This window comes from Vespa velutina, chromosome 2, assembly GCF_912470025.1.
Source record: "Vespa velutina chromosome 2, iVesVel2.1, whole genome shotgun sequence".
NCBI classification, from domain to species: domain Eukaryota; kingdom Metazoa; phylum Arthropoda; class Insecta; order Hymenoptera; family Vespidae; genus Vespa; species Vespa velutina.
The window spans coordinates 16,885,287-16,905,988 of record NC_062189.1 but is presented as its reverse complement, the minus strand read 5'-3'; the positions used below and the strand labels follow the sequence as shown (position 1 = coordinate 16,905,988).

General features: G+C 28.9%; 2 protein-coding genes across 2 annotated transcripts in view; one reads left to right on the top strand and one right to left on the bottom strand.

Annotated features, from left to right (window-relative positions):
- The window catches only part of LOC124947203 (transcriptional regulator ATRX-like), a 36,151-nt gene extending 18,702 nt beyond the window's left edge, over nucleotides 1-17,449 (top strand). The window contains exons 2-4 of the mRNA XM_047489023.1: nucleotides 11,066-11,307; nucleotides 12,192-12,342; nucleotides 13,177-17,449. Coding sequence (XP_047344979.1) covers nucleotides 11,066-11,307; nucleotides 12,192-12,342; nucleotides 13,177-16,466 — 3,683 coding nt within the window. The 3' untranslated portion in view covers nucleotides 16,467-17,449. The remainder of the gene's footprint in view (nucleotides 1-11,065; nucleotides 11,308-12,191; nucleotides 12,343-13,176) is intronic.
- Nucleotides 17,450-18,940: 1,491 nt separating this feature from the next.
- On the bottom strand, nucleotides 18,941-20,047 carry LOC124947166 (cysteine-rich PDZ-binding protein). The gene is made up of 2 exons (XM_047488951.1): nucleotides 19,863-20,047; nucleotides 18,941-19,770 (listed from the first exon to the last, which is right to left on the bottom strand). Exon 2 carries the CDS (start codon nucleotides 19,726-19,728, stop codon nucleotides 19,426-19,428), a length of 303 nt encoding a protein of 100 aa, XP_047344907.1. The 5' UTR covers nucleotides 19,729-19,770; nucleotides 19,863-20,047; the 3' UTR covers nucleotides 18,941-19,425.
- Nucleotides 20,048-20,702: the final 655 nt, after the last annotated feature.

The following is a 20,702-nucleotide window of genomic DNA, read 5'->3' as shown; positions in this document are numbered from 1 at the left end:
CTCGAGTGTGAAAAAAATGTCTGTCTATCTCTGGCTCTCTGGTGGGAGCGCCGGTGTAACCACCGCTCGAGTTTCTTCTCGTAATTCACGCGACGATGCGCTAGGCTAAACAGGATTTCCATCGAGATCTGGAAGCATGTTATGTTGCGCAGATAAAGTGAGAGAGAGAGAGAGAGAGAGAGAGAGAGAGAGAGAGAGAGAGAGAGAGAGAGAGAGAGAGAGAGAGAGAGAGAGATGTTCATGTGTCGAGATTGGGTGTACTGGGTGTCACGTTTTTAATCGAATGATTTTATGTAGAGAAGAAGAAAAATTATTGATGATATAGATGTTACACATAGAGTTTAAAAAATTTTTTTAAAAACATTTTTAAGAAAAAAAACAAAAAAAAAAAAAGAAAGGAACTTAATTAGTTTGTATCATTTAATATATGGAGAGATTATGTGCGCTGTAGTTGCATAGTGAGAAAAAGGAGAAAGAAATGTACACGTAGAGAGATTGTATGTACTCGGTGTCACGTTTTTATCAAGAAAGAGAATAATTTCATTTAATATTATAAGTAAATATAAATATTCTTTTTCAATGTTTTAAAAATTAACAAAAAAAAAAAAAAAGAAGAATGATTTTTATATATTAGATTTCTTCTGATTAATAATAATTTAGATTATCTTTTATACGATCAAGAAAGTCCCCGTCAAGTTTCATCGTAACGAATTCGAATTTTTATAGAAAGAAAGAAAAAGAGAGAGAGAGAGAGAGAGAGAGAGAGAGAGAGAGAGACAGAGATATTTTGTGTGTACTGGTTGTCACGTTTTTATCAATAATATCATTTAGTATCATAATGATATGAAGTTTTTGAATTGTAAAGGTCTTTTTTTCTTTCTTTTTTCTCTTGAAGAAATATTTAAAAAAAAAAAAAAAAAAGAAAGAAAAATGATTTATTTTGTTTAATGACAACATTTATATTATTATACATATTCGTTCGAATTAATAATAATTTAGAACACCATGTATATGACGAAGAAAGTGTCATTGCCTTTCATGAACGAAATGTTCGACTTTTCCAGTTTATCTTGTTCATGATTTTCGATAATTATCTTGGTGAAATCTCAAATTGAGATCTTGTTCTCATTCTTCTCATCTCTTATAAGATAGATCCTCCCGATCTAATTCGTAAACTAAATGGAATTAAATTGAAGATGATCGTGAAGAAAAATCGTATCACTAAAAGATAATGATAAGTCGATCCTTAAAAAAAAAAAAAAAGAAAAAAAGAAAAAAGAAACAAAAAAAAAAAGAGAGAAACATTTAGAATACAATAATTATACCTAACGAGACATTACGAATTGGAATAATCATTGCAAATGACATTGAGGTTTCTTACGTATACAGATGGAAGTCTTGTTAAGGTATAAAAAGGATTGTAAAAATAGAAACTTTTCGTCGTTGGCTCGATTATCTATTGAAATACGAATAAAAGATATAATTCTCAGCTTGGTATAGTATAAGCATTTGAGATAGTATGACTCATTGTCAATGTCGTCTTTGTCGTAAATGCACTGATTATGTCAAGGTATTTGAAACGAACTCGCGGTAAATCCTTCAATGTAATCTATCGATTATGCGTGTACGTTTCTAACAAGACATAAGAGGGAAGATTATAATGTATTTTTCCAAGAGTCTTTTAATTGTACATAAGTACGTACATAAAGTCGTAGTATATAGATTAAGTATTTACGTATATATGTCGATAATGTTATTAAATTTTTCATTATTAATAATTAACTTTTAATATAGTATAATATAATATTTTTTTCATGCTATTATATATATATATATATATATATATATATATATATATATATAAATAATTATCGAACAGATACTATAGTTCGAGAGGAAATCTATTTTCATTTTATTTATATATATATATATATAAAAGTATAAAATTGTTACGTTCCGATTATTATCGGTGTGATCGGACGATTTTATCGTACACATAGCTTTCACGTATTAATTCACGGATCGAGGAAAGAAGTCTCTACTTGTTTATAAATCGTCAGTTGTTCGACTAATTCTATGAAAAAATTCTGATTAAATTATTTTAGAACGAATTAATCGAATCTATTTATCTCAAGAAACAATTGTAATTATAATGACGATTTTTTTTTGTTTTTTTTGTTTATCGTTATTATTTTTAATTATCATTATGCACGTAATCGAAATTCAAATAGGGAACTTGAAACTCGTCAAGGTCGATATAAAAACGATTAAGATAAATCAATAGATCGGCAATCGAATCACGAATCGCATGCAACCTGCAACGTTTGGTACACACTGATGGACTCGCATGGTTAATGGCGAATGACGATTTGAAAAATTTTGCAGATCAATTTTGTAGATAATGATCTATGATTAAAACAAATGATAAAAATATACCTATATAAATTTTTTAATAATTTAATACCATGTCCATATATAATATATATCAAAACACGAGAAGACATGAACCAACGATCAATTTATTTAATCAAAAAAAAAAAAAAAAAAAAAAAATTCTGAATAAATTATCTCTACTGGTATTAAAAAAATAATTAATCAAATTTTAAATAAAATTGAATCTGTATAAATAAACAAATAAATAATAATCCTTTCTATAACTACGCGTACAGTTTTATTTAGATCAATACGTGTGTGATCGTATTAAAAATTTGTATTCCTAATTTTAAATAATCAATCATTGCTGTATAAAATTAATCTTATTTATAATAAAATAAACGAATGAGTAAATAGAAATGTGAAAAAAGATTTTTCTTTTTTTTTTTTTTTCCATATCTACAATAACTTAAAAATTTAACTTAACTGATAATAATTTTCTTTTCAACTATTATACGAGATAATGAAATTTATTTATTTAACTTAATTATCTTTCCAACCGTTGCAACGTAATATAGAAATTTATCGTTTAATTTAATCGTCCATCAAATTTTATCAATATAATGTAACTTATTATTCAACTTAATTATCAATTTAATTAAAATATAAAAATATAAAGAAATATTAAAAAAAAAAAAAAAAAAAAAAAAAAAAAAAAAAAAAAAAAAAAAAAATTGAAAATAATGTAAATTGTCATTTGTATTTATTTTATAAATTTGTCATTTAATAAGTGTACTTATGAAAAATAAAAGATTCTTCGGATCGTCGAAATAAAAAAAAAAAAAATAAAAAAAAAAAATAAAAATAAAAAAAAAATAAAAATAAAAATAAAAAAAAAATAAAAAAATAAAAAAAATAAAAAGATATTGAATTTCGAGAGATAATGTCAATTGCATTAAGGTGTCCGTAGCTTGGTTACGTACTTACTTACAGTTAAGAACTGGTTCTTCCTCGTAATGTCGTAGATCGCATCGTATTTATCGTGATTTCTACGGATCCATCAGAGTTAAACTTTTCTGTATTTCTCTCTTCGACTCGCATCATCCCTAGGCATTTCTCATCTCTTTCTCTCTCTCTCTCTCTCTCTCTCTCTCTCTCTCTGTCTCTCTCTCTCTTCTTTCTCTTCTTTCTCTTCTTTCTACTAAAGGATTCGAATGAGAACTCTTACAAACAAGATTCTTCTGAACGCGTCTCCTTCCACCTGCGGATCTCCTCTCTCGCGGATCACTTTTCTCAAAAGGCACTTATCTTTACGGCAGTCGACCTCGTCGCGTTACCATTTGCTATAAACAGTTCAACTATCCTTCTAACTTAATGAGAGAAGAAGAGAGAGGGAGAGAGAAAAAGAGAGAGAGAGAGACTCTGTCTCTTTAAATTTGATTAGACTTATCGATTTTCGATAATTAATTAATTCTTATAAATAAAAAATACTTTAACTTTATTCTACTAAAAAGTAATATAATAATATATATATATATATATATATATATATACAAAAAAAATAATCTAATGATGTGAAAAAGAGACTCCATTTTTATCTCTTGAACTAATTTCAACGTATCGATTTTCGATAATTAATCAATTCTTATAAGGAAAAAAAGTTAATTTAATTTTTATATTGCCAAAAGAAGAAGGAAGAAAAATATCTCATTATTAATTTTTTTTTATCATTTATATATAAGGTGAAATTTATTGTGAACGAAAAAAGAGAAAGAAAAAAAGGATTTACAAAACGATCCAACATATTCGTTCCAACTTAAAGAATCTCATTTCCCGCTCTTTATCGTTTCTTTACATTTTCGATAATCGATTTTTACGAAAGAAAAAGAAAAAAAAAAGCGAAAAGAAAAGAAAAAAAGAAAATAAAAAGATACTTTATTAATCTTTTCATCACTGATATGATGAGAGATTGATCGTCCCAAAAAAAGAACAGAAGAAAAAAAAATAGAAATCTCGAAGTCTCTCTCTCTCTCTCTCTCTCTCTCTCTCTCTCTCTCTCTATCTTATTAAACAGAGCAAAGAAATTCAAATAAAAGGAAGAATGAATTTGGTATTTACTTATAAAAGTTGAGAAAACTAAGGAGGAATATACCGGATTTAGTTATCCCATGAATATTCAAACGATCGATACCATGGTTTCTCTTGGGTACCATGTAGAACGAAAAGAAAATAATCTCTCCCTCTCTCTTTCTTTCTTTTCTTCTTTCTTTCTTTCTCTCATACTCATACGATATCGTCAAGGATGATGTAGAATCTTTAGATAATTCTATACAGACATACGTATACGCGTACACACACACACACACACACACACATACATGTACACACATATCATGTAATACACAAAATGTGTGTATGTATATGTGTATATATAGCATACATATATATATATATATATACATACAAGACCAAGAACATGTTCATCCTCCTTTACCAATGTGTTCCATCCTTCGAAACGAAAAGCAGATCACCTCACCACAGATTCGGATAAGAAGAAGGATGGGCCTACAAGCTTAAACATCGGAGCCTGTGATGACGAGGATGATGATGATGATGATGATTATGATGATGATGATGATGATGATGATGATGACGAGGATGATGATAATGATAATGATAATGATAATGATGATGGTAGTGGTGGGGTCCAATCACGGCTCGAAGCTCATGACGAAGAAGAAGAGGTGCAGAAAGAAAGGGAGGGAGAGAGAGAGAGAGAGAGAGAGAGAGAGAGAGAGAGAGAGAGAGAGAGAGAGAGAGAGAGAGAAGAGGGAACGAGCTAGCTCACCTTGGCGCCCATGGTATGCGCCCATTGGCGTCCACTTCAAAGGCGTAGTAAATATTTCTTCATCCCAACTGATCGTACGACTTTACTCGATAACATTAATCGATCGATCGATTTTTTTTTCTTTCTTTTTTTATTCTTCTTTTTTTTATTTTTTTTTTTCCTTTTTTTTTTTTTTTATATGTTAATATGACACAATGGATAAGATTTTTCTACGTATTTCGTTGAGATATAAAACAATTTGATTATCATTGTAAATGATATAAATATTAATTATGTATTATATATATATATATATATATTGATTACAATTTATATTTTACAATATATAACAATATTATCTTTCTGTGAAAGATTTTAGATTAGCGGATGATCTTAGATTCTTCTAGATGTGGTAAATTAATGTGAATCATAATCAGACATATTTCGATTATAGTTTGCAAACGTTGAGAATAATTACATATTGCTGTTTTTACTTCCTTATATATATATATATATATATATATATATATATATATATAATTTTAAAAGACTTTATCTTGTTAGATCTCGATGAAAGATTTCTTAAATCCGACTTGTTAAATCCATGTGGATCATAATCAGACATGTTTCAATAATAGTTGCATATTATGAGAATAATTATATATTACTTTTTTCTTTTCTTCTTTTTTTTTTTGTTTTGTTTTCGTTTTTGTATAACTTCAAATTACTTTATCTTCCTAGATCTCGATGAAAAGGATCTTCCTAGATACAACGTGCTAAATACATCCATCATAATCAGATGGATTATAATCAGAAATAATTCGATTATTGTAGCAAATTATGAGATTAATTAATTCTATATATAAAATTTGAAATGATTTTATCTTTTAATGATCTTAGTGAAATGTCTTAGATCTATCGTGTTAAATCCTTGATGTATAATAATCGTATATAATTCGGTTATGGTTGCAAAATTATGAGATTAATTATATATCGCTTTTTTCTTCATGCAACTTTATCTTCCTAGATCATGATGATGAAAAATTCCTTTAAGATCCAACGTGCTAAATCCATGTGGATCATAATCAAGACATATTTCGATTATGATCATAAATTATGATGAGAATAATTAGTTACGCATTGCTCTTATAATTTTCTTTTTTTCTTCTTCTTTTTGTTAATAATTTTCTTTACAATTTTAAACGTCTTCATACACTTAGATCTCGATGAAAGATCTTCTCAAATCAAACGTGTTAAATCCATGTGGATCATAATCAGTATAAATGTACTCTTCTCATCGATATGCGTTGTGTAACTCTTACTCTTCAAGCACTTTCACTTACGGATTCAGTGAGCATATATATTTGTTTACACACTTCGTATCTTCGCCTTTCGTTCTAATTCTCTTTTTGTATTATTTTTCTATTCCCCTATTTTTCTTTTCTTCCTTTTTATTCTTTGTTTTTTCTTTCCTCCCCTTTAATTCGAAGGCACATGAAAGAAAAGGGGGGAAAAAAAAGGAACGTTCTTCTTTCGGCATATCGTGAAACCCGCATTCCTCGACTTATTGCATGCGATGCATTTGCAAGATGCGTTTCAAACCAGCTACACCGGTTATCGTCGTATTCATAGTTCTACGTTTGCATTAGTATCATCCTAACAAGGATACTACATACTCATATTTGTTATGATTCCGTCGTTCCTCTTGCCAGAGTCAATCAAGAATCTCGTGATTTTGTTAAAGATACATTTTTTTCCTCTTGCCCCATTTTTTCCCTCCCACACCTCTCAATTAACGAATCGAAAATGCATTTTAAATTGGATAATTTTTATCACTCGAATTAATTGCATAACTCGAGCTTGTGTGAACATTCATAGAAAAAAAAAAGGAACAGTGATTCATATAGATTCTTCTATTTCATTTTTTATTTTTTATTTTTCTCTACATTAACGATTCGGTATTCATCGTTTTAAATTGCATCGCGTTATCGTTCAAATTAATCGCGCGACATATAAGCGAATGTGAATATTACGAGAAAAAAAGAAGAAATTATTCATATAGATTTTTTTTTTTTTTTTTTTTTTCTTTTTTTTTTACTTATTCTCTGTTCATTGGGACAAATCGTACGTTGCAATGCATTTAAAATTGTGTCGGATTATCATTAGAACTAATTTTGATATATTTAACGAGTAAATTTAATATTCAGAAAAAGAAATCAATATTTCTTTTAATTTTTTTCTCTTTCTTTCTTTCTATTTTTTTTTTCTTTTTTTTCTTTTTTTCTTCCAACTTGTTCAGATGTTCGTTTCGAAAGAGAAGACACGTAGTTGTTCCTGTGCTTAATTAATACGCCAGGCTAATTAGCAAGAATCACACGTGCTAACGAAAATATGGGAAACGCTATTAATTTCGTTCTCCTTCTATTTAAAATTTACATGCGTGTATATATTTATTTGTTTATTTATTTATTTTTTTTTTTTTTTTTTTTTTTTTTTCATTATATAATATTTGAAATCATCGCTGAGTTAGAAAAAAAAAGGAGATGCAACTGCATCGGGGACGGTGCACTCTTTAAAAAGTAATAAGACGCATGCACTTGGAGACTTTTGCTTGTTTACTCTTGGAATATGTCATCGATGCACGCGTGACAGGCAGACCTCGTGAGAACGTCTGGTAATAATGATCGTAAGGATTGAGAATAAACAGAGTCCATTTTTTTATCTTCCTTTTTTTTTTTTTTTTTCTTTTTTTCCTCTATGACATCACACGCAACGCACGCAGTGATAATATTTGTTAACAATGTTTGTTATTTAATTTTTGTGTATGCATAGAAAAGTTTCATTAAATTAACGTATTTAATTTAATTATTTTTATTTTCCATGTGGGCTATAAAAATTTATATATATATATATATGTATGTATAATTTTGTTTTTATAAAAAGATTGAACGTATATAATTAATAATACATTTAATTTCTATGCATTATTAAATTATATATAAATTATATTTTATATATAAAAATTATATATAAAATTTGGATTTATAGTTTATATATAAAGAAAAATCTTTTTCGGACGAATAACGAACAAAATAATTTTTATTTAGTATAAATTATTAATTGTTATAAACATGGAGATTTTTTGTTTATATGTATATATATGTAAACTCATTAAATATTTCCAATTATTACAAAATTAACGATTCATAAGAGAACGATAATCATTTATAATTAATCCTAATTAACTCTTAAATGAACTTTTTTTCCTTTTTCTTCCTTTTTTTTTCTTCTTTTTTTTTCTTCTTTTTTTCTTCTTTTTTTTCGTCTTTTTTTTTCGTCTTTCTTTTTTTAATATTCTTACGTCTCAACTCGTTGCACTTTAATTCTTATTATTTAATCATCAACATTATTTAACTAACTTTAACAGTAGGCATTACAGTATATATCGATATATTTTCGCAATAATTGATAGTCGAACGACCCACCTGTATGTTGCTACTGCCATCCTCATTCTAAACAATTTCTATTGTAATCGATCTCACACGCCCGTTCGTTCTATCGCGTATCTTTTCTATTGCGATGACCATAAAAAGACAGAGAGAGAGAGAGAGAGAGAGAGAGAGAGAGAGAAAATAAGAAACAAAACAGACATTCCTCGAAGAAAATTCCTGTAGGCGTTCATCTTTTCAACTTTTTTTTCTCCCCACTCCTCCTCTTCCTCCTCTTCTTTCTCCTCTACTTCCTAATCCACCTCTCTATTTTCTTCTCTCTCTCTCTCTCTCTCTCTCTCTCTATCTCTCTCTCTCTTTCTTCCTCATACACTCAATCTTTCTCTCTTTTTTTATTCAACGAAGAGTCATCGATCGTGCATACCAAGCATGATTAGCCGACTGAATGCAAGTTACGTAAGATGAGCTATGGTATGTGCGGGTACATGTATAATATTTAAATCGATGCATTTAGCAAGTAAATATGCAACTATTATTTCTATCTACGTTTCGCAAATTTAATATATATATATATATATAAACAAAAAATCTCAAAATATAATATAATTAATTATAATATATAATTAATTAATATATATGTATATATACAGAATAAAAAAATAAATGTATATAATAAATAGTATATGTATACAATACATTGATAATAAATAAATAACAATTGTGTATCGTACAATTTGACAAATTAAAAAAAAAAAAAATAATCTAAAAAATATAGGAAAAAAATTTTTTTCCTTTAAAATTGATCTAAAAAAAAAAGGAAAAAGAAAAAAAAATTCCCCCCACCTACGGATTTTTCTGACCCAACTAGAAATTTCTAGGACAATCCAGTACTTAACAATAAAAATATATTCGCATCTTTTCTTCCTCGAACATTTTATATACAAACACACACACACACACACATATATATATATATATATATATAAAATACATTAAATTTATATATGTATATATATATATATATATATAATATATGTTTATGTATATATAGGATCAAGTGATAAATATTCTTTATGAACGATGAACAACATCAAGGATATACATATATGTAGAGATATACGTTGTACGTGTCACACATAAACATATTCTGGACGTTGGTATTGGTATTTACTAAAGAATGCGTTTCCTTCCTGTCGATATGTATACCAAACATGGAATTACGTTATATATTAACCGTGCTACCTGAGCCATAAGTACTTCTACTTACGATTAATATGAATCACGTTTCGTCGTTGTTGTCATTGTCGTCGTCTTCGTCTTCATCTACGTCTACGTTGGACTCGGTAAAGATTCCGTTCGAGTTCATCAAACGTGAAGACAGAAATGCCGGTGAAAAGTGGACGAAGGATCGGCGTTAATTTACGACGTATTTTCTTCTGGAAATCTTTCCATCGTTTCATTGAATCGAGAAGAAAAGGTTTCTTTTTGTTTTTTTTTTTGTGCGGAAGTTTTTTTTTTTTTTTTTTTTTTTTTTTTTTTTTTTTTTTTTGACACATCGAATCATTTTTTAGGAGGAAAAATTTTAACTATCATTCGATGATCAACAAATCATTAACGATCATTCCATAATTAACAATCATAATTTAGGAAGAAATTTTAATGATCATTTGTGAATCATTTGAATTAGTTTTAATATTTTTTTTTTTTTTTTTTTTTATATATATAAAATTTACATAAGTACTTAGAGAATTAGAAAATGGCAATGTTTAACGTATTTCAATATGCGATTAATAATAATTGTAATTATCTTGTTACTATTATTTCTATTATATTTTTATTCCAGATGGATGTACCGCTTACGTAAAATATTTAATATCACAGTTTTTTTTTTTAGAATTCTAATCGATTGAAAACAATTTTACATGTATATATATGTATATATACAGTTCTATGTTCATTAGTCGGGGGTCTTTAAAAGATACTCAAGTTATCGTTAAAAATAAACGATAAAATAATGAACGCCATTGCGATCTCCTTTCCTATAAAAAAAAAGAAAAGAAAAAAAAAAAAACAAAAAAGAATCCCTTCCAAAATGTCGTCCGATTTCAATCGATCTCCGTCGAATGTTAGAACTGTCGCTCGCTTGAATTTTTAAACGTTAGAATTTGAATAAAAAATCAAATAATTTCCGATATAGCATCAACAAATAAATCTGATTTTTTTTTTTTTCTTTTTTATTTTACTTTTCATTTATTTATTTTTTTATTTTATTTTATTTTTATTTATTTATTTATTTTTTTTTTTAACTTGAAACCAATCTTAATTGATTTCTACTATATACATACATATACATTTATTATATACATATACATATATATATATATATGTGTGTATGTGTATGTGTGTATGTACACAGGTAAACATTTGGTGTTGGTGACGGATCCAGAGATCGTTGAGGATGCATATGCCTTTGACAATCCTTGTTTCAAGGATGCCACACCAGCAGTCGGAAGGATCTCGGCGGATAGATCGATATCAATGGTCCCTGATACTCCTGCTAAGGATTCGACACGTTGGTCGACACCATGGACGTCGTTGGGAATTGGCTCGACCAATCGTAACGATAAAAGGAGAACCTTAGACGACTCGTGCCTTGGTGTAAGCTCTACTTATATTTTTTTCTTTTTTATTTATTTTTTTTTTTTCTTTTCTTTTTTCTTTTTTTTTCTTTTTTCCTTTTCTTTCTTTAAATAAGAAAATAATAAACCGATCGTTTAATACAATCGCCCCTCGACGTTGCTTTGTTATAGGATGCTCGTTAACATCAGATTTCATCGAGCTAATGAATTAATAAAAAAAAAAAAGAAAAGAAAAGGAGAGAGAGAGAGAGAGAGGGAGAGAGAAAGAGAAAGAGAGAGAGAAAAGGAAAAAAAATTTATGTAAAATCGGTGTCGATTATTATCGAATAAGGTATCGAATTGAACACACGGATATTATGACGTGTAAACGAACCCCTTTCGCCCACCTCATTCTCCCCACCCCATCATCGGTGTTCCAATACATGCATGTATCAGGATAACATAACTGTGTTTATACGAGACCGTTGTTGTTATGTTGGATAACTTATATACCATACATATATATATTTATATATATATATATATATATATATATTTATATATATATATATATATATATATTTATATATATATATTTACATATGTATGTATGTATATATGTGTCTACATACAAGATTATGTACATAAGGGTCGTTTGTCGTTGATATTGATGCCTATCGGTCGTAGGACTCGCTCGAAATATGTACGTCTAGAATTTCATGAAACGAGAATGTAATGTACCTAAGACGTCTCCTAATTATCTTTTTAAATTTTATCGATTGTAACGAAAACAAAAAGAAAAAAAAGAAAAAAAGAAAAAAGAAAAAAGGAAAACAGTAAAAGAAATCGATATAAAGAAAGAAATGTTCATTTAAATATATTTTATTTATAATGATTTATTTTCATCGTTAACGTGTTAAACAGCCAAAAGCTACCAGAGTCAGTGTAGTCAGTCTAAGGAGTCGAGATTTCACCGGACTTGGATTCAACGTTTGCGGAAACATGAGAGAAGGGATCTTCGTTAAAGATCTTCTACATCGTGGACCAGCCTCAGAATCTGGCCGAATACATCCTGGTAATTATTATTTTTCTATCCTTTTTTTTTTTTGTTTGTTTTTTTTCCCCTCCAGAAAAATATATTGATAAATCAATTTGGATTGATTGGTCAAAAAAAGGTTAATTAAATCCCAAATGGATTCATGTTAATCCAGGTTAATTGAATCGGTTCATTGGTTCATTACAAATTATTACAAATTTTATTATTAATCGTTGATTATCAAATAGAACGAAGAATCATTATAAAGACACTTTTATATTTGTTCGTTCCTATTTTTTTTTTTTTTTTTTTTTTTTTTTTTTATCGATCAGTCATAAATATTTCGACTTGTATTTATAATATATAGTTATGTAAATAAGTAAATGTATCTGGTTTTATTGTAAATACAGTTTTATTTTTTTTTTTTATTGTTTATTTTTTTTCTTTTTTTTTTTTTTTTCTATAAAAAATGCAGATCACTTTTTTTTTGGAATGAGAATATCAAGACAATGGCGTACATACTTTCTTTCGAATGGGTAACACAATTAAATTGTAATATCACGTAGGGTTTTATCTTGGAGTCATTTAAGTCTCCTTTATTCTCTTCCGTGAGAAATGATCTATATACCTAGATTCCTCTTCTTCTTCTTTTTTTGTTACATACAAAAAAAAAAGTGAAATTTCATTAATTCTACGTGTATATATGTACACATATATCTACAATAGAAAATAGAAAATATGATACTTCCTATGAATACATTTAAGCATTAAAAATACATTAACAAATGAATTATGTTGTGCCTTTATCATTTCTTTTTTATTATTATTATTATTATTATTATTATTATTATTATTTTTCTCTAATTTTCTCAGGTGATCGGATAGCAAGCGTGAAAATTAGCTTCCGTAATATGGTCTACGAGGATGCTCTGACGATTTTGAGTTATGCATCACCATACGACGTTGAATTGGAAGTAGAGAGCGGTGGTACCGGTTCAAAGCCAGCGACCTTGTTGAAGAAGACAGTAGGTCCGAGTCCAACAAGAATATGTCATCCGCTTTATAGAAGTCAATCGATTCCAGAATTATCGCAGGCTCATAAGAGCTCAGCCAAAAGATTGTTCATAGCCGATCCGAACGAGTCGGTGGGTTCGAATTATTCGACGATGAATTCTACGTTGAAATCATCGAAATCGACTCCTGGTAGTCATACTTTGGAGAGACGTCACGACGAGGCGAAAAACAATCATCATAAGTTTGGTATAAAGGTATTGCCGGCCCTCGACGGTACCGTTCACCGTATCGAAAATCAGAACGAGCATAACACGAATTTGGAACGAAGGCATTCGAAAAAGATGGACGTTGAGAAATATATGTCTACCAGCGGTACAACTGTTAACGTATCGTCCGACGTGACGTCGGAAAATGTTAACAAATTACGTTCGACGGAACCAAAACAGCGTACGGAAAATCTTTCGAATGTTTTGAAATCAAACAAGCGTAACTTGGAAATGAATGGTATTGATGTATTGGACAATCCTGACAAATCTACGAGCGAATCGATAACAATACCATCGGAGGTACCGGCTGAAGTTCACAATGCTGCAATGGCGGCTCGTAGAAATAGAAAAAACAGTTCGGAATTATTGAATTCACCGAAGGTCTTTACGCAGGATAATTCGAATGACATCGAAGATCTTAAAAGTCCACCAAAAAATAAAAGAAAAGCACCGGCACCTCCGAAGGCTAATAATGCGAACATAGACCAACAGCCGGACATTGTAGTGCCAATAAAGAAGATCGTGTCAACGTCTAGATCTCACGATCATGAGAAAGAGGACGCGATTGATAGTATCGCAGATTATACCGAATCCCTGAGCGATTATGTGAACAAAGTAAGGGATATTACGGATGACACGGAATTACGTAGATCCAGGCTCGAAAGTAATATTGTTCATAGAAGAAATTCCGAGTCGGATACGGACAGCGAAGTTCAGAATAGTTTTACCACGATCGAGTTGAATCCCGCTGATATAACGATTCATCGTACACCGGTACCCGAGGTGAACGACGACGAGGAAGATGACGTTTACAGAAAGGCCGCGAGCCTAGGTGATTTGTCCAAGTACGAGAATAAAACGTCGACCCCATTGGAAAGGGCTCAGAGTCTTGATATGACTGATACTGGTTCGAAAAAAAGGAAGGCCCCATTACCACCGGAGGATATAAACGAGTCGACCGAGGATCTAACCAAGTTGGATCAGATTGATACCTTTGATAAATGTAAATTGAAAAAGTCGAACGAATGGGGCACTTTGGAGGATGTTCTTTGGACTAAGGAAGAGGAAGATGATAGATCGAAAAAGCCAAGAACACGTAAAAAGAGTAACAGTACGTTAGAAAGATCAAAGTCAGCTGTAGAAATAAAAATGAAAGACGAATTACTATCACCGGTAACTAATGAAAGATTGGACGATATTCAGGCTGATGTTAATGAAACGAGTATAGAGTTATACAATTTGCCTCTTAGCAAACGTCTAACCCAAGAATTTATACACGCCGAGAGAATGTTCAATCCCGACGAAGATAATTCTTTGGCCAGAATCGTGAACGACGGTATGGTTGTTAAGAGTCCAACGTTGGAGGAGATGGAATTAGATTTCAGGCAAGCTAAACCATTGTCAAATGATGACGATGACGACGACAAGGTCGTCGTAGTTGAGGAAAATGATTACGACGAGAGTCCCGTCAACGAAGATTTCAATAGAGCTTTGCGTTATTTTGAGATGCATGCCGGTAAATCACCGACAATTTCTAACGAATCTACGAAAATTAATTTAACGCGTTTGGACGAATGGAGAGAGGAAAGTTCACGTTTGTCAAACGATGCGACATTTTATGCTGGTAAAAAGGCAATTATTGAAGAACCAATAACGAAGATTCTCGTTGATAAAAAATGTCGTGGTTGCGAGGAAAAACATTTACAACATGAGCACAACTGTAAAAAACATTCCATCGAATCTGTTAAAGACAAGAGGTATCATAATGATACCCAGGAACGTAACAGGCAATCAACCTTAGAAGATAAGAGCTTCGAACCTGTTCATTCTATAAATGTAAAAGAATTGAGCGTTGGACGATCATCCACTCCAACACATTCCAAAGTTCATTTTTCCAAAACCGAAACAGAAATTTCTAAGACGCAAGGACTTAAGTCCAATAACGAGTACAATGTCGATAATAAAGAACATTCAATTTCAACGTTTCACGTGCATAGATCGAAATTCGAAGAGAAATCTGATCAACGTGAAAGATATTCACCTGTCAAGTCCAAATCTCCTACGGAATCATTGCTCGAGTCGCATTTTACAAAACGTAATGTAAATGTCTCTAATAACAAAAAACTCGAGCGAAATGACGAAAGAGAGGAAGAAGAAGAAGAAGAGGAAGAGGAGGAGGAGGAAGAGGAGGAAGAGGAGGAGGAAGAAGATGAGTATGAATTTGGATCTAATGTCACAGTCAACAGCAAGAATCTCTCATCTCCTAATAACGATAGACATAATATCAGTAACGTTAGTGTCTCCAGTGGAGAGAACAGTGAAGATAGTGGACTCGTTAGGGAATCTATTGATTATAATTTACAGGAATCAGAAAGTCGTCCACCTTTACCGAGTACACCGATGCCAAACAGTCCACAAAAGATGACATATATTACAGAAATCAAGGTTTCAGCTAACAGAGACAATATTCATGATCTTGAAAGCGAAGATGTACACTCTGTTATGGGGAATAATAATGGAGAAGCTAAAAAGTTAGCTCATCATGAGATCACTGTTACATCCAATGGGAAACCAACATCTGGAAAAAAACCACCAGTTCCTCCTAGAAGATCGGACATAACGAAAATGGCTAAAGAAGATAAAACGGAGAAGCATGTAGTTTATGTTTCGGAATACAAATCTACGACTGGCAAGGATTCACAAACTTCTGATATCAATCTTGCTGATGAGAAACAATCTGAAGCTGCTAATAAAAAGTTTGAACATTGGATCTTCTTAGGTGATAATAAGGATCAAAATCGATGGGGCAATGGTAGTAGTCAACCACAATCTGTTACGAATATTATGTTATCTTCTGGGGATGATAAAATGATACATCAGTAAGAACACATCTTTGAATGAGATGGACAAATTTTTAATATTTTTAGATCATGCAATAATGATCAAAGATTGGATTAATGTAAAAATATTGTATGTAAAGGAAAAATAGTAACAAATTTGAAAATATTATGTTAATTAGATTTTCTTAGTGAGAAATAATGATCATTGATATGTCGTCTCATGGTGCCTGTACTCAAATGTTTATTTCATAAAAAAAAAAAAAAAAGAAAAAAAAGAAAAAAAAGAAAAAAAAAAGAAAAAAAAAATACTTAAAAGAAAAGAACATAAGTATACTCAGGAATGCGAATATCTGAAAGTAAATACTTTATCAGAACTGAGAACAGAATATTGATAAATAATATTTTAGCACAATGAAATATATTTTTGTATTTAAATAATATTGAGTCACGATAATAAGAGTCTGCATTTATATGATGAGTTTCTGTACGAATGCGTGTAAAGTGTTTTAATAATCTCATGTGAGAATGATCAGTGAAAAATATTTTAATTAAGTATTCAGATGTAAAAATTCTTTCAAGTCGAGATAAAAAAAAAATGCGTGTAGAAATAGTGCTGCTTGTTTATAAAAAACGAAAAAAAAAAAAAAGAAAGAAATAACAATACACGGTTTTATATTTTATTTCTAATGGTACTTAGTATTAAATAATTTAAGTCTTTTTTTTCTGTTTTAGTTTTTGTTTTAATATCAATGATAACTTTTATTTATTGACTGATTTGTAAAAGGAAGATATAAAGGAAGGATACGTTGAGAAAATATGTGTAAAAAATATTGGGCACACAAAAAAGACATGAAAATAAATAATAATGTCATGTGCCATAAGTAATCGTTTATGTGGCAATGAATAAGTGTATAGAACACAGGAGATATTAGAATTTGAAAAATTATTTAAAAAAAGAAAAATCTGATTAAAAAAAAAAAAAAAAAAAAAAAAAAAAATTAACAGACAATGTGCACAGAAAAACTGCACAAATTATTGATATAAGCTTTTCTGTTAAGTATTATTATATTATGTACATATATATATTGATTACAATTTTAAATGAATTTATTTTTTTAAGAATTTAATAACATTTGTATAATCAAATCTTTTGTTTCCTATATATTACGTATACAAGTTTTTATGGTGTCAACAAAGTCAAATTTTAAGAAAATGATCTGTAAATGAGATATTAGTTTGTACAGCTATTCTTTTCAATATTGGTAATGGGGTTTATAGTTTATAAGTTCCATTATATTTTTACTTGATCAATTTTAATTTCTTATATAGGGTTGCAAAATCATACATTATTTTATAATTAATTTTTTTTTTTCTTAATTAAAAATATTTTCTATCTATCTAGAGAGAGAGAGAGAGAGAGAGAGAGAGAGAGAGAGAGAGAGAGAAAGAGAGAAAGAGAAGATAGAAAATTTATCAAAGAAAAATTGTTTCCCATTAATATACCAATTACGGAAAAAAAAAAAACGTATTGTATTATATGATTAGCAACAAAATAAAATGATGTAAATAAGTGTAAACCAGAAATGAAAATATATTGCTGCTGTTGATATAGAGTTATATATAGGAAAATAATGCAAAGATATAGTTATATTCTGCATTTTAAAATAAAAAGATAGATGTTGATTACAAATGTAAAGAAAAGAGAAAAGATTTAAGCTGTAACAAATTCTATCTATGACTATTCATTACTTATTCAGAAAAAGTAAATACTCAAAATGTATAAGAAGATAAAAAAAGAGTATGTTTTATGTTTGATTGCATTTTATAACGATTATTTTTTAGAATATCAATTGTCAATATATATATATATATATATATATATATATATATATATATATATATATATTTTTTTTTTAATTAATTACATCGGTACATCAAAAAAGATAACATTTTTTATGTTATACAAACATGTTATTAATATTCGAGAAAAAAAAAAGAGATAAATTCTATATAGTAATTTATTTTGCACAATGGATATATTAATTTTGTTTATAACATAACTCATTAAAATATGTATAAATTTTTAATTAACAAAGTGTACATTTTTCTTTAGATATAAAAGTTGGTGCAATAGAATATATATTTTTATACTTTACACAAGTTGTTTTTTGTAACAATATTGTTATTTTTTGGAAACTAAACAAATAACATATAATTCAACTTTTGCTATACTGTAGTAGTTATCTAAATTATACGAAATAATTTTATATGAACTGAAAAGAAATTTAAACAAAATATGTTTTATAGAATATAATATACAATTAAAGTGTTAGAGGATTAAATAAGTATTATCACTTATAACATAATTATAAGATTTTTAATATCACAGATATAAAACAAGTATATATACATATATATATATATATACAAGTATATATACATATATATATATATACATATATATATATTATGATAAAATCCAAATACAATACAAACTTATATTACTACCTCTTATTGTACTTGTCTGTGTGCATAGGTATTTAGACATAAACACGTCAAAAGAGTATGATATGACAATATTATAAAAGATTAAGATAAAGAAATCTTTTTTTTTTTTTTCTCTTTTTTTTTTATAACGCAAAAACCATTTTTGATTATTCTTAATTCTAAATTTTATCATTGTTCACTTCTGTTTTGTATAATAACATTTAAATTTGTGCATGCTAATATATAGAAGTATTAATACGTTTAATATTCAGTCATTGGTTATATTAACAAAACACTTAAATAAACTTCTAAAAAGATGAAATATTACCAAATTAAAATATTCCATGTACATACAAATACATAAGTTACATATTATTATTTGTAATTAGAAGACATTAAGGATAGTTTCGAAAATACTTTTCGTATTTTCTTCTGTTTTCCATATGTATCATTTTATACATATAAAAATATGATCACTTATTTCATAAGATATTTCTTTACAAAGCTTGTTAACTTTACGTAGCAGATTGCTTATAATTTTTTGTACTCATAAGCTTTTTACCACACATCGCGCATATAGATTTTTTATAAGCGCATGACTGACAATAATGCGAACCTACTTGATGAACCTTTTGTCTGCATATTCTGCAAGTCTCAAATTTTGCAGTATACGGATTGAATCGTGCCTTGCTCGCCGAAAGGGCTTTATTTTCTCCAACTTTTCGACCACCGCTTTCCACTGTATTTCTAGCACCAGATTTCCATGGATCTGGTGTAATAACTTTTCCCAATTTTTTTTCACACTTTTCACAAACCATTTTGTCAAATCTGTTAGTTGTATAGTCGGCAGATATAAAGATCTGGTAATAAAAAAAACAAAAATTATTTTATTTGCTTTTCTAGAGGTTATGTTCTACAGTAATATCATTAGAAGAAAAAAATTCACACTTACGTTTATTTACATCGATTGCAAACTTATACGAAGATATCAATTAATTCCATTAATATAAATAGAAATATGTTCGTCGTTTTTACAAACAAAAAATATACAAACTTATCTTTCGTTTGTAATTACGTATTACGTATATTAAAAGACAACGAAGGACGCTTGAGGATGCCGGTATGGTAGGAGAAAAGAAAGGGTGGGGATAAGAGACTCCGCCAATCAGCTTTGCTCGTTATACTACGTACTAAGTGAAGTTATGCACAATTTATTACTACGAACTCCTGACGATAACTTCAGTTTAATTGATTTCATTAATATACTAATTTTTATAAGAAATAAATAATTATATATACCAAAATTGATTTTAATTCGGGGAAATAAAAATAAAATTCGATTTATGCACTTTTTCCTAGGTGTTTCAGTGAATGCAAATGATTCCTTAAAAAAAGTCCCTAGAATATAATAACAGTGAATAAAAAATTTATGAAAGCGAAAAAAATAATGATTGGATACATAGAAAATTCGACCAATGAAAATCTACCATAGATAAATGTTTCCTCCATTGTTAAGATTCGGTCGATGTATTTCATTATAGAAATATCGTTTATATATATATATATGTATTCAATATTAGATTACTATATCAAAAAAAATATTATATCATATTAATTAATTTTAATGTAACATTAGGAAGGATAAAAATAAAAAAAGAAAAAGAACAAAAAACGAAAAAAAAATTCGACGAATGAACAACGTTTATAGAAAATAATACCGTCCATAGCTGCTACACGATTGGTGTATTTTAATTTAGTAATTTTACGATGTTCGATTATTTTGAAATTATTG

What these genes read in the sequence shown, in the direction of transcription:
- LOC124947166 (XM_047488951.1), bottom strand. Translation starts at nt 19,728, where the DNA reads ATGGTTTGTGAAAAGTGTGAAAAAAAATTGGGAAAAGTTATTACACCA.